Source organism: Myotis lucifugus, unplaced genomic scaffold (genome assembly GCF_000147115.1).
Source record: "Myotis lucifugus unplaced genomic scaffold, Myoluc2.0 scaffold_19, whole genome shotgun sequence".
Classification (NCBI taxonomy): domain Eukaryota; kingdom Metazoa; phylum Chordata; class Mammalia; order Chiroptera; family Vespertilionidae; genus Myotis; species Myotis lucifugus.
This window is the reverse complement of record NW_005871067.1, coordinates 5,285,873-5,299,680: the sequence shown is the minus strand read 5'-3', so window position 1 is coordinate 5,299,680 and position 13,808 is coordinate 5,285,873. Positions and strand designations below refer to the sequence as shown.

Sequence of the window (13,808 nt, the reverse complement as noted above, 5' to 3'; positions counted from 1 at the left end):
ATTTAGATCCTTTGCCCATTTTTTGATTGGATTGTTTATCTTCTTTTTGTTAAGTTGTATGAGTTCCCTATAAATTTTGGAGATTAAGCCCTTATCAGATATGACGTTGGCAAATATGTTTTCCCACGCAGTGGGTTTTCTTGTTGTTTTGTTGATGGTTTCTTTTGCTGTGCAGAAGCTTTTTATTTTGATGTAGTCCCATTTGTTCATTTTCTCTTTAGTTTCAACTGCCCTAGGAGCTGTATCAGTGAAGAAATTGTTTTGGCATATGTCTGAGATTTTGTTGCCTTTGTATTCTTCTAGAATTTTTATGGTTTCCTGTCGTACATTTAAGTCCTTTATCCATTTTGAGTTTATTCTTGTGTATGGTATAAGTTGGTGGTCTAGTTTCATTTTCTTGCATATATCTGTCCAATTTTCCCAACACCATTTATTGAAGAGACTATCTTGGCTCCATTGTATGTTCATGCCTCCTTTGTCAAAAATTAATTGAGCATATTGGTTCGGGCTAATTTCTGGACTCTCTATTCTATTCCACTGATCTATATGTCTGTTCTTGTGCCAGTACCAGGCAGTTTTGAGAACAATGGTTTTGTAGTATAGCTTGATATCTGGTATTGTGATCCCTCCAACATTGTTCTTCTTTCTCAAGATTGCTGCAGCTATTCGGGGTCTTTATTTATTCCAGATGAATTTTTGGAGATTTTGTTCTAGGTCTTTGAAGTATGCCATTGATATTTTAATGGGGATTGCATTGAATTTATAGATTGCTTTGGGTAGTATGGACATTTTAATGATGATGATTCTACCAGTCCATGAACATGGTGTATTCTTCCATTTGTTCATGTCTTCCTCTATCTCTTTTTTCAGCGTTCTGAAATTTTCTGAGTACAGGTCCTTTATCTCCTTGGTTAAGTTTATTCCTAGGTATCTTAATTTTTTTGTTGCAATGGTAAATGGGATTGCTTTTTTAATTTCTCTTTCTGTGAGTTCATTATTGGTGTATAGAAAAGCCATAGACTTCTGGGTGTTAATTTTGTATCCTGCTACATTGCCGAATTAATTTATTAAGTCTAGTAGTTTTTTATGGAGTCTTTGGGCTTTTCTGTGTACAGTATCATGTCATCTGCGAATAAGGACAGTTTACTTCTTCTTTTCCAATTTGGATGCCTTTTATTTCTTCTTCTTGTCTGATCACAATGGCTAGTACTTCCAGTACTATGTTGAACCGGAGTGGTGAGATTGGGCATCCCTGTCTTGTTCCTGTTCTTAGTGGAAATGGTTTTAGTTTTTGCCCATTGAGTATGATGTTGGCTGTGGGTTTGTCATATATGGCTTTTATTATGTTGAGGTATGATCCTTCTATTCCCACCTTGCTGAGGGTTTTTATCAAGAAAGGGTGTTGGATTTTGTCAAATGCTTTTTCTGCATCAATGGATATGTTTATATGATTTTTATCTCTCTTTGTTTATATGGTGTATCACATTTATTGATTTGTGGATATTGTACCATCCTTGCATCCCTGGGATAAATCCCACTTGGTCATGGTGTATGATCTTTCTAATGTAATGCTGGATTTGATTTGCTAGAATTTTGTTGAGGATTTTGGTGTCTGTGTACATGAGGGATATTGGCCTGTAATTCTCTTTCTTTGTATTGTCTTTATCTGGTTTTGGGATTAGGGTAATGCTGGCTTTGTAGAAAGAGCTTGGAAGTGCTCCTTCCTCTTGAATTTTTTAGAATAGTCTGAGGAAGATAGGTTTTATTTCTTCTTTGAATGTTTTATAAAATTCCCCTGTGAAGCTGCCTGGTCCAGGGCTTTTGTTTGTTGGAAGTTTTTTGATTACTGCTTTAATTTCCTCCATAGTTATCAGCCTATTCAGATTTTTTGATTCCTCCTCGTTGAGTTTTGGAAGGCCATATTTTTTTAGGAATATGTCCATTTCTTCTAGGTTGACCAGTTTGTTGGAATAGAGTTGCTCATGGTATTTTTTTACGATTCTTCGTATTTCTGTGGGGTCTGTTGTTATTTCACCTCTTTCATTTCTGATTTTGTTTATTTGGGTCCTCTCTCTTTGCTTCTTGGTGAGCCTGGCTAGAGGTTCATCAATCTTGTTTATCCTTTCAAAGAACTAGCTCTTGGTTTCATTGATCTTTTCTATTGTTTTTTTTTTTTTTTTTGGTCTCTATGTCATTTTTTCCGCTCTGATCTTTATTATTTCCTTCCTTCCGAGATAGGCCGTAATGTTATGAACTTCCCTCTCAGGACTCCTTTCATTGTGTCCCAAAGATTTTGGATTGTTGTGTTTTCATGGTCGTTTTTTTCCAGGGTGTGTTTTATTTCTTCTTTGATCTCTTTGGTAACTCACTCATTGATTAATAGTGTGCTATTCAGCCTCCAAGTGTTTGAATTTTTGTGATTGATTTTACTGTAGTTGATTTCTAATTTTATGCCATTGTGATCTGAGAAGATGCTTGATATGATCTCAGTCCTCTTGAATTTGTAGAGACTTTGCCTGTGTCCCAATATGTGGTCTATCTTTGAAAATGTCCCATGTGCACTTGAGAAGAATGTATATTCTGTAGTTTTGGGATGGAATGTAATAAAGATGTCGATTAAGTCCATCTGATCTAGTGAGTCGTTTAGGATTGATGTTTCTTTGCTAATGTTTTCCTAGAAGATTTATCCAGTGACATTAATGGGGTATTAAAGTCTCCTACTATGATTGTGTTGTTGTTAATCTCAACCCTGATATCTTCCAAAAGATTTTTTATGTATTTGGGTGCTCCTGCATTGGGTGCATAAATGTTTACCAGAGTTATATCTCTTGTTGTATCGATCCCTTTAGAATTATGAAGTGGCCTTTCTTGTCTCTTGTTATGGTCTTCACTTTGAGGTCTATTTTGTCAGATATAAGTATTGCTACCCCAGCTTTTTTTCATTTTCGTTTGCCTGCTAAATACTTTTCCATCCCTTCACTTTCAGTCTGTGTGAGTCCCTTGTTCTGAGGTGGGTCTCCTGTAGACAGCATATATATGGGTCATGTTTTCTTATTCATTCATTCACTCGACGTCTTTTGGTTTGAGCATTAATCCATTTACATTTAATGTTATTATTTATAGGTACTTGTTTGTAGCCATTTCTGTATTTTATGCCTGTGTTCCTTCCTCCCTTTCTATTTCTTCTTTTTGCAGCATTCCCTTTAGCATTTCTTGTATTGCTGGTTTGGTAGTGATAAACTCCCTTAGCCTTTTTTTTGTCTGCGAAGCTCCTGATTTCCCCTTCAATTTTGATTGATAGTCTTGCTGGATAGAGTATTCTTGGATTCAGTCCTTTGCTTTGCATCACTTTGTATACCTTCTTCCATTCCCTTCTAGCCTGATGTGTTTCTTTTGAGAATTTTGATAATCTGATGGGGGATCCTTTGTAGGTAACTGTCTGTCTCTCTCTTGCAGCCTTTAAGATTCTCTCTTTGTCGTTAACATTTGCCATTGTAATTATGACGTGTCTTGGTGTGGGTCTTTTGGGATTTATCTTGCTTGGGACTCTCTGTACTTGTGTAACTTTGTACTTCCCCATATCAGGGAAGTTTTCTGTCATTATTTCTTCAAATAGATTCTCTAATCCTTGCTGCTCTTCTTGTCCTTCTGGCAGCCCTATTATACATATGTTACTTTGTTTTGTGTTGTCCCATAGCTCCCTTAGGCTCTCCTCCTGTTTTTTACTTTTATTCTCTAGTTGCTGTTCAGATTGGGCCTGTTTCTATACCTTATCTTTTAGCTCTCTAATTTGGTCCTCTGGTTCTTATAGTCTACTGTTGAAACCTTCCATGGTGTATTTGATTGTAGCTGTATCACTTTTGATTACTTCTTGATTTTTGCATAGGTTGTTGATTTCCTCGTCCATCCAGTGTATGAACTGTATGAACATTACTCTGAATTCTTTTTCTGTCATGTTGCATGCTTCTGTTTCACTTATTTCCTTTCTTGGCGATTCCTCATTTTCTTTCCTCTGGGGATTGTTTCGTTGTCTCCCTATTCTAACTATCACCTGCAGGTTCTAATGTCGAGTTGTGGAGGCCTGAGCTGTGTGCAGTGGGAGCTTCGCACCCCCTGAGTGTCACTGAAGAGCTCTGACACCAAGATGTGTGGCTGCCATGGGTTGGTGGGAGCCACGCTTGCCCAGGATCAGAGTCACTGGCACTTAGTGCGGCCTTGTGTGCACACATAGAATCAGGGACCCCGCCTGCGCCGCGCTGAAACAGAGACCCCGCTGGCGTGTGCTGAAAATCAGAGTCCACTAGCGAGTGTCGGGAATCAGAGATCCCCTGTGCCTATGCTGAGAATTGAGTATCAGAGTCTCTGTTGCTTGGTGCGGCCTCGCGCCGAGAATCAGGGTCCCTGTGTGTGCATGTGCCAAGAATTGGAGTCCCTGGCTCTTAGTGTGAATGCACTGGGAGTCAGGGATCTCAGGCGCACACATGAGAAACAGAGTCAAGTCACTGGTGCTCAGTGCTGCCTCTCGCGCGGAGAATCGGGGTCCCTGGTCTGCTTGGGGGACCAGGTTGCACTGTGTCATCAGGAGGTCCACTCCTGCGTTAGGGAAAACAGCCTCCGTGTGCGCTTGCCCTGAATCAAAGTCAGGTGGCACTGCTGCCCTGTGTGGGCTTGATGTCTGGTCATGGGAGTGCGGGCTGAGGGAAACACACTCCCCGTGTTCGAGCACCCAGCTTCAAATTCAGCACAGCCTCCCTGTGTGGGTGCGGGGTCTGGTCACACAGGTGTGCACTGCGGGAAACAAACTCCCTGTGTCTGTGCACCTGGGCTCAAATTCAGTGCAGCCTCCCTGTGTGGGCGCAGGGTCTGGTCTCAGGAAACAAACTTCCCCTGTCCGCGCACCCAGGCTCAAATTCAGGTAGAGCCGCTGCTGTTGTGTGTGGGCAGGAGGCCTGTTTGTGTGGAGAGGGTCTGGCAGTTCTTATGCCACTGCCGCGGGCCAGCGGGGAGCGGGATTGGCTCTGTGACTCACAGAAATCTGCAGCCCTGGCCTGCCTGGGGTCTTGGCGTCCCTGGGTCTGCAGTGGTGGTCGCAGGTCTTTCACCCGAGTGCTGTAGGGTCCCAGTTTGTGACTGAGACCAGATTAGATAGTGGCAAGGCTGGATCCTAGTCTCAAGCAGTTCAGTTCTTCAAGATGGCGTGGTCTCTGTGCCGGCGGTGTCCTCCCCGGAGTGTTTGCGGAAGCAGCAGGGTTGCACCCTCTAAGACTGCCCAGTTTGGCAGCCCCTTGGAAGACCTGCAGGATCTAACTGTCCTAGCTCTCACACACACACATCACACCTGTCCACACACTCCTCTATCGCTCCCTCACTCTCTCACACACTGTCCCTCCCTACCTTCTCGGTGGTCGCCATCTTGTCCCTCTCTGAACTCATCTTTAAATGGAGGTTTTCAGTGGTAGTTCTATGTGCCCTGTGGAGCTGTTTCATGCTTACCCCAGCCAGGACTCCATGGGTTACCCATTGCAAACAGGTTTGTTGTTGTTGTTGTTATTGTTTTAAATATATTTTTATTGATTTCAGAGAGGAAGGGAGAGGGAGAGAGAGATTGAAACATCAATGATGAGAGAGAATCATTGACTGACTGCCTCCTGCACGCCCCCTACTGGGGATCGAGGCCGCAACCCAGAATTGAATCTGGACCTTTCAGTCCACAGGCCGACACTATCAACTGAGCCAAACTGGCTAGGGCTGCAGGCAGGTTTTATGTTAGCTGCCTTATCTTAAAACCCCAGGTGTATAGGTGTATACTGAAAATATAAAATTAAATAGATGTTAATATCTTGCTATATTTGCTTCAAATGTTTTAAAATTAAAGTTATACCTAAAGTGCCCTGGCCAGTCTAGCTCAGTTGGTTGAGCCATCCCATGCACCAAAAGGTTACCGGTTAGATTTTCAATCAGGGCACAAGCCTGGGTTGCGGATTTGATCCCCAGTAGGCGGTGTGCAGGAGGAAAATCGATGTTTTGCTTTCATATTCATGTTTCTCCACCTCTCCCTTCCTCTCTAAAAATAATTTTTAAAATCTTTTTTTAAAAAAAGTTATACCTAAAGCTAAATACCTAGCCTCACTTAATTGTTCTCCTTCCTTTCCTCCCCAAAAGCAATAATTAATTAAAGCATAATTGTATTTTAAAATTTCACAAAGTAACAACATATAATTTGTAATCTTTTGCCATTTGCTTTTTTCACTACACAGTATGTTTTTTTATAGTAATCTATGTAAATCCTGTTCATCCATTTTTTAAAAAATATATTTTTATTGATTTCGGAGAGGAGAGAGAGAGAGAGAGAGAAACATCGATGAGAGAGAATCGTTGATTGGCTGCCTCCTGCATGCCCCCTACTGGGGATTGAGCCCGCAACCCAGGCATGTGCCCTTGACCGGAATCAAACCCGGGACCCTTCAGTCCGCAGGCCAACGCTCTATCCACTGAGCCAAACCGGCTAGGGCAGTTCATCCATTTTAATTGTTCAGTAGTGTTCCACTGTATGAATAAGCCATTTTATTGACATTGAGTTGTTTTTATTTTTTACTATTACAAGGCAGTGCTATAATGAAAAGTATGCCTATGCACATGTGTTTCTCACTCTAGTAGTAGAATTTCTAGATGAAAGGGGATGCACACCTTCACTTACTCTAAGATGCTAAATTGCCCTGAAGGTGGCTTTTATGCCCCCAAGCAGTGTTTGGGTTACTGTTTCTCTGTCTTTTCCAGCACTTAATGATATTTAGACCTAATCAAATTTTGCCAGTCTGATGATCACTTTTCTAACATGTTCACAGTTTCTCCTTGGTATTTTTTAAAGATTGCTTTCATGATACTGTGTATTATAAATATCAAATATATGTATATGCATAGTTCTGTTCATAATATCTTGGACAGCAAGCGACTTCCTGGCCCTCTTCCTCCTTTTTTTTTTTTTTCCCAGAAATTTGATTTTCTCCATAAAGATCTTAAACAGTTTTTAATAGGTTTTATATATCGGTATCTTGCTCTAATCTTGTTGCAATAGTGAAAAATATCTTCAAATTATATTTTTGTTTCTTGCTCTTATGCTAGAATTATTCATTTTTGCATATGGCACTTGTGCCTTGCTGAACTTCTATTAGTACTAGTGATCATTAGATATGTGATATGAGTTTTGATTTTTTCCTGTCCAACTAAGCAGATGTTAGTTATAATTTATTAAAAATAATATATACAAATTATATTGACAAGGATTATAACTTAAAAGTTGAAATCTGTATTTCAACTTTATTTTCAAATATTTATTTTCACGTGATTGTATGTGTCTTCTAGATGATGAATATACAAAGTCTCCCTTGGCACCTACATTCTGTACTCCTGGTTTGAAAATTCCTTCTACAAAGAACAGAACAGCTTTGGTAAATTTTCATAAAATTAAAAGCTCTAATTTTGTTTTTAATGACTCAGATACACGATTACTTCTTGACTCAGTCTGTTTAAAAAGTTAGAATAATACAGACTTTAGTTGTATACTTACCATATACTTCTGGAGGGTAATATAGCAGCATATATTAAGAGCTTTAAATTTTTTCATACCTTTTAAACATGTCTCAGAATTTATTCTAAGGCTCACTGGGACAGATTTGTTATAGCAAATTATTATTAGAGCAAAACATGGAAACAATCTAAATGTCAAATGGTAGAAGAGAAGCAAGATACATTAAGGTATGTCAGTAAGGTCCAGTGTTGCATAACTATCATGTTTTTAAAAAACATATAAGAACATATAAAAACAATGTGTTCAGGTATTTAATGATATGGAAAGTGGCATGTATGTATATGTACAGATACACATGCATACAGTTGTCCTCTCTTATCCGTGGTTTTGCTTTCTGTGGTTTCAGTTACCTGTGGTCAACTGCAATCTGAAAATATTAAATGGAAATTTCCAGAAATAAACAAGTCATGAGTTTTCAGTTATGCTCCTTTGAGTAGAGTTATAAAATCTCTCATCCTCCTGCTCCATATGAGATATGAATCATCCCTTTGTCTGGCATGTCCACACTGTAGATAGTACCCTCCTGTTAGTCACTTAGTGACCATCTCAGTTATCAGATCAACTGTCAAGGTATCACAGTGCTTGTGTTCAAGTCACATAACTTTTATTACAGTATATTGTTAGAATTGCTTTTTTATTATTAGTTATTGATCTTTTACTGTACCTGTTTTATAAATTAAACTTTATTATAGGTATGTATGTATAGGAATAAACAGTACATGTAGGGTTCAGTACTATCTAGGGTTTTAGACATTCACTGGGGGTGTTGGAACATATCTCCTGTGGATAAGGTGGGACTACTACATTTTAAGGAAAAAGAATGAATATAAACACACCAAAATGTGGTTATTTATGGGTGATTTTTATTGCCCCCCCCTTTTTTCCCCCCAAATTTTCCCTAGTGAACAAATTTACTATTATCAAAACCTCATTCTGTTGTAAAGTTGGTATGAATATTTAAGACAACCCATATGGTAGACCAGGCTGTTCAATAGAACTTCCTACAGTGATGGAAATGTACTATATTCTGTGCTGTTCGGTATGATAGTTATTAGTCACAGCCAGCTACTGAGCACATAAAATGTGGCAGGTGCATCTGTGGGACTAATTTTTAGTTTTTAAATTTTTACTAATTTCATTAAGTTTAAACAACCCCAGATGGTTGTGGCTTCTGTGTTGGACACTGTAGTTGTAGAGAAATAAAATGCTGGGTTTCCGTCAAATATTTCTTTCTCTTGGGGGTGAGGGCCTGTGGTAATTTGCCCATTCCTTCGTGCTGTGACTCTCATCTAGCCCAGTTAGTTGCCTGAGACTGGGGAGGGGTGAATCATCTAAATCTGGGATTCAGTCCATTTTTCATATTAAGCTGTAGCTCAGCCTTTGTTGGTAATGAAGGTGGTACTTTGTCCTCCATATGTCATTTCTTTGTTTTCTTGATTTTATTTAATACTTGATTGGGAAGAGGGGGCCATTTCTGGCCTATTTAAGGACTCCAACAGAACTAACAATTGACAATTTTTATTTTCCATTATTTTATACCACCATAATTTAATGATTTATTTTTATTCATTAGGTATCCACAGATTATCCATTATCAAAAACAAACAGTTCATCAAATGATTTGGAAATGAAAGACTATACATCGTTAGTTTTAAATTCAGACAAGTGCTTTGAGAGCTGTGCGGAAGCTCCCTCTTCCCCTGTGATTTCTTCTTATGAGAATCTGCTCAGAACACCTACACCTCCAAAAGTAACTACAATTCCAGAAGACATTCTCCAGGTTATTTTCCAGGCTGTTTTTTTTTTTTTCTGATACATCTTTTTCAAAGTTAGATATTTATGTAATCTCTGATGTAAACTATTACTTATCATTGGGCTATGTGCTGGTTTGGGTATTGAGAAAATCTAAATTCTGGGCTGCTAGGACTTTCTGACACTACCTGGTTAAGGTTCTTCTGAGTTGAGCAGAAGCTAGTGACATCATCATACTTTTATGCCCTTGGGGCATTTTCTCTTTAACCTCAAGTTCAGAAATGTATTCTTGTAATGTATTCTAATTTTTCAATTGTTCACCCGTGATGGTCATGTTGACCACTATTTCCATGGGAGGTGTTGCTGCCCAAGTAAGGAATGTCATTTATCCTACAGTTCTTCAGAGATGGGTATCATGAATAACTTGAGAAACACTGATTTAGAATTTCTAATTCTTTAGTAAAACATCATTTACTACTAGTCAACTACTGATTTATAGCAACTGCCAAATCTAAATAACCACCAGTCTGGTTCTTCCAGTCCCCCCACTACTCCCCCAAAGGAGTTGTAGTGTTTGGCAATGGTTATTCTAGCAACCTTCCTAGCTTATGGAGAGCTATGAGAAAGATAAAACTACTTGGGAAAAAACCTAAATGCCATTGGAACAGACTCATCCTAACATATAAGTAAAGGGTTCATTATTCTCCTCTCTCTGGCTTTTCTGTTTTTTTTTTCTGGGCATCATAATAGAGTGAGAAGGAGCAGTTTTTGTCTATAAGCATTATATAGAGTTCCACTTCCCTTTTTATTTCTATGTTAAAAGAGGGAAACCTTGTATTTAATGTGTCACTTCTTTATTTATGAAAACAATCATAGTTGATATTTCAAATTCTTTTTATAATCTATATAACATTTTTTTTAGCATTTATTTTGCCTCTTTCCTATATATATTTTTCCTAACATCTTTGTAAAGGCTTAATTTGTTCACAGGGACACGTTGCTGCTTGTTTCCATTATCCTTAGTGTACATTTTAGAAGGCTTTAGTAATCAAGCCTCCACACCCAAGTTAAATTTTTAATATTGCCATCATTTCTGTGATGTTAAACGTCCGTCTGTGCTGCTAAAAAAATTCTTACTGTTTCAAACAACCCATACCCTCTAATTTTCCTTGGGTTTTCTTGAGTTTTATAACACCTTCCAAATTTATGTTGTTCATATGACTTAATAAAAAGGAATTTGCTTGTTTTTTAGATTTTATCAAAATACAACCCAAACCTAGCTACTACTCCAGTAGCAGTTAAGGCATGCCACCCAGCAAAGCATTCTTTACTAGATGTAAAGGACGGAACATCTGAGATGTTGGCAACAAGAAAACTGGTGAAAGTGAGTATGTTACCATTCCAAAGAAAGTACATGTGTCATTTGAGGAGAACATTTGAAAATTAACACTTGAATGGTAGGAACAAAATTTTGACATTTGGCAGCTTGGGTTAACAGCTTATGTCTTTCTCAATATAGAATTTGTGATCCCTATACCTGACTCCCACAATATCAAGTTAGATAATATCATTCGGAATTATTCCCAACTATTTTATATATAAAGTGTAAAAATATATAACCACAATGTTGTATCATTTGTTTTGTTGATTGCTATTAATTATACCTAGATGATATTTATTTGATCTTTTTGCAGAAATCCTAGTGGATCCGTCCGTCCATTAATAGAAACTGAACAGAATGAGATGAAATCAAAGCTGGACTTATTTTGTTTTCACATTCCCGTTTTTCCCTTTCTAAAAATCAATCCATATCAAAGATGAGTTTGGATACTGATATCATAATTTGCTTTTTAAGTTTTGATTTACTTTAACCTAAATTGTGACATGCAACTCACTTACTGTTTTTAAATATCATTACTATTTCACTGATCTCAAATTTACCCTACCTAATCTAATCATGGATTAAGTAATTACTAGGAAGCAGGATCAATAACTTTTAAATTTTAAGTGTTACTGTTTGCTATTCAAGTAAGGCCATGTCCAGCCCTCGCCGGTTTGGCTCAGGGGATAGAACATCAGCCTATAGACTGAAGGGTCTGGGGTTCAATTCTGGTCAAGGGCACATAACTCAGTTACATGCTCCATCTCCATCAGGGCGTGTGTGGGAGGCAACCAATCGATGTTTCTCTCACATCCATATTTCTCTGTCTCTCCCTTCTATGCTAAAGAAAAAAGGCCACCTCCAGTCTTCTCTGAGCTGGGTAGGTCCTGCTGTCTGCAAGAGCAGGCTTCTTAATCCTAACTGCCCTTCTCCTGTCTCCTCCCAGTCTCTTATACCTTTTATTTGGTAACATACTCACATTGCTCTTTTAAAACACAGTTTACAAATGACAGCTTAATTTAGGAAAAGGAGAATTTACAGACCAGGACATCTGCACTGTAGTAGGTCTCAAATGAAATCACCTGCTGTCAATTTGGGAGTGTTTTTCCTTCTTTTTTCCTTCCAACTTTTTGCTTAGTGTCCATTTCATCCTCTCAACTCAGCTGTTTCCCCCACATGGCTGCTGACCTCTCCAAGTTCCACTTCAGTGGCTACCCACCAACCCTGAGGCCTTTCTGGAAGATGCTGATTACTCTTCCTGGGCCAGGTGTGCTTCTCTGGAATGTCAGCTGTGACCACAATAACGAGGAGACTGAATGTGTCGAGAGCTATCTAATAGCTTCCCACTGCCCTGTCCATCAGGCCCAAGATCCTTCCCATTTAAGTATAACTGAACAGTAATCTTATCTAATTAAGTCCATAAAAGTACTTTGGCAAACATTTCAGATGGCCAATGGGAAAATAAGGACCTAGTGTATAATGACAAGGTGCTTCAATGGCTTAGCTTTGGGGAATTTGATGTGGTAGAGTACCCTCTTCTGTGACTGTGCCTTGAAAGTCAAATGTAAAGACTTGCTCTCTTCATTTTGTCAGAAAATAGTCATTAAAACAAAACTTGATTTATTCTGTGTTCTAGGAATTACTGTGTAGTTGTAATTTTTGTTAAATATGTAAAATAAATTATTTTCAAGATAGTTTTAGTTCAAGGTAAAGCTCTAGTCACCTTACATATGATGATGACTCCCCAAATTTCTATTAACCTTTCATTAACTATTTACCACAACTGCATGGACAGAAATGCACAGGATGAGTGGATTGCTAAGGGAGGGAGGTATCCAGAATACTAAGACTGAATCCTGGACTTCTACATTAGAGGACGAGAAGAGGTAGATCAATCTAGGGAAGGAGATTGAGAAGAGGCCATTAAGTAGGAAGGATTTCAAGGAGAGTGATTGATCCTGTCAGTATTGCTGAGAATCCTATATAATAAAAGGGTAATATGCAAATTGACCCTAACAGCGGAATGACCAGAATAATCGCTTGACCAGTCACCGAGGCGCACTGACCACTTCTTGGTCCCTTTCCCCAGCTGGCAGGCTCAAATTGCCCAATGGCTAACGGGGAACCGGGGGTTGGTGGCAGGCCAAGGCCTCCACCCCACCAGTCACCCCACACACAGAGAGCAACCCGCAGCGGGGGCAGGGCCGGCAAGTGGGCAGAATGGCCGACCTCTCCTGCCCTTGGCCAGCAGACTACGATCACCTGATGGGGAACTGGGAACTGGGGTGGATGGCGGTGGGGGGCGGGGCTGGCTGTGGGCAGCCGGGGAAGATGGCCCTGATTGCAGGCCAGGCCTAGGGACCGTACCCACACACGAATTTCATGTGCTGGCCTCTAGTATATTGTATAAAAGAGACAAAACTGACTGTTGGACTTGGTAGTAAAATAGATGACATTGTCAGAACTGATTAATTTTTGATGGTGTGCTGGGGACTGATAACAGTAAATAAACATGCTAGGCATGGTCCTAAATATTTATTAACCTATTTAATTCTTAGATTAATTCTTTGAAATAGGTATTTTCCAGATGAGGAAATGGTGGCTTTTCTATATCCCATTCATTATCCACCCTAAATCTTATTGATAGCCTCCAACATTTCTGGTATGTGTCCCCTCTTTATCCTGAATTTGGCCAAAATTAGTACACGAGTGTTCCATGAGTGGTATAAGCACTGTCATTCCCCACTTGCATGTCTTTGTTCAGGTTACACCCTGTAATGGGAGTATAAGTCCAACCCTTTAGGAGTTGGACAAGCTCAAGTGCTGTCTTCAGTAGCAACTTCTCAAACTTTTTACCATGTGTTTAAACCTTTCATTATGAGACTAAGACTATGAGGAAGGATCTGTATCTATATCATATTTATGTTTCTCCAGGCCCACAGAACCTGGTACATAATAGACACTCAGTTTATATATATACACTGAGTGGCCAGATTATTATGACCACCTGATGTTTGTAGGCAAATTAGCTATTTCTCGCTGAAGTTGCTAGAGGGCCAGACCATTATAAATAGGGAAACAGGTTGT

The 13,808-nt window shown here is 39.2% G+C and overlaps 1 protein-coding gene across 6 annotated transcripts in view; it reads left to right on the top strand.

Annotated features, from left to right (window-relative positions):
• Positions 1 to 12,360, top strand: part of SKA3 (spindle and kinetochore associated complex subunit 3) — a 25,344-nt gene extending 12,984 nt beyond the window's left edge. For 3 of the 6 annotated variants that reach the window (XM_023751191.1, XM_023751194.1, XM_023751196.1), the window contains 4 exons: positions 7,363 to 7,448; positions 9,162 to 9,368; positions 10,593 to 10,797; positions 11,035 to 12,360. In XM_023751191.1, the coding sequence (XP_023606959.1) occupies positions 7,363 to 7,448; positions 9,162 to 9,368; positions 10,593 to 10,787 (488 nt within the window). In that variant the 3' untranslated portion in view covers positions 10,788 to 10,797; positions 11,035 to 12,360. The remainder of the gene's footprint in view (positions 1 to 7,362; positions 7,449 to 9,161; positions 9,369 to 10,592; positions 10,798 to 11,034) is intronic. The other 3 variants (XM_023751195.1, XM_023751192.1, XM_023751193.1) reach the window with 3 other exon arrangements.
• Positions 12,361 to 13,808: the final 1,448 nt, after the last annotated feature.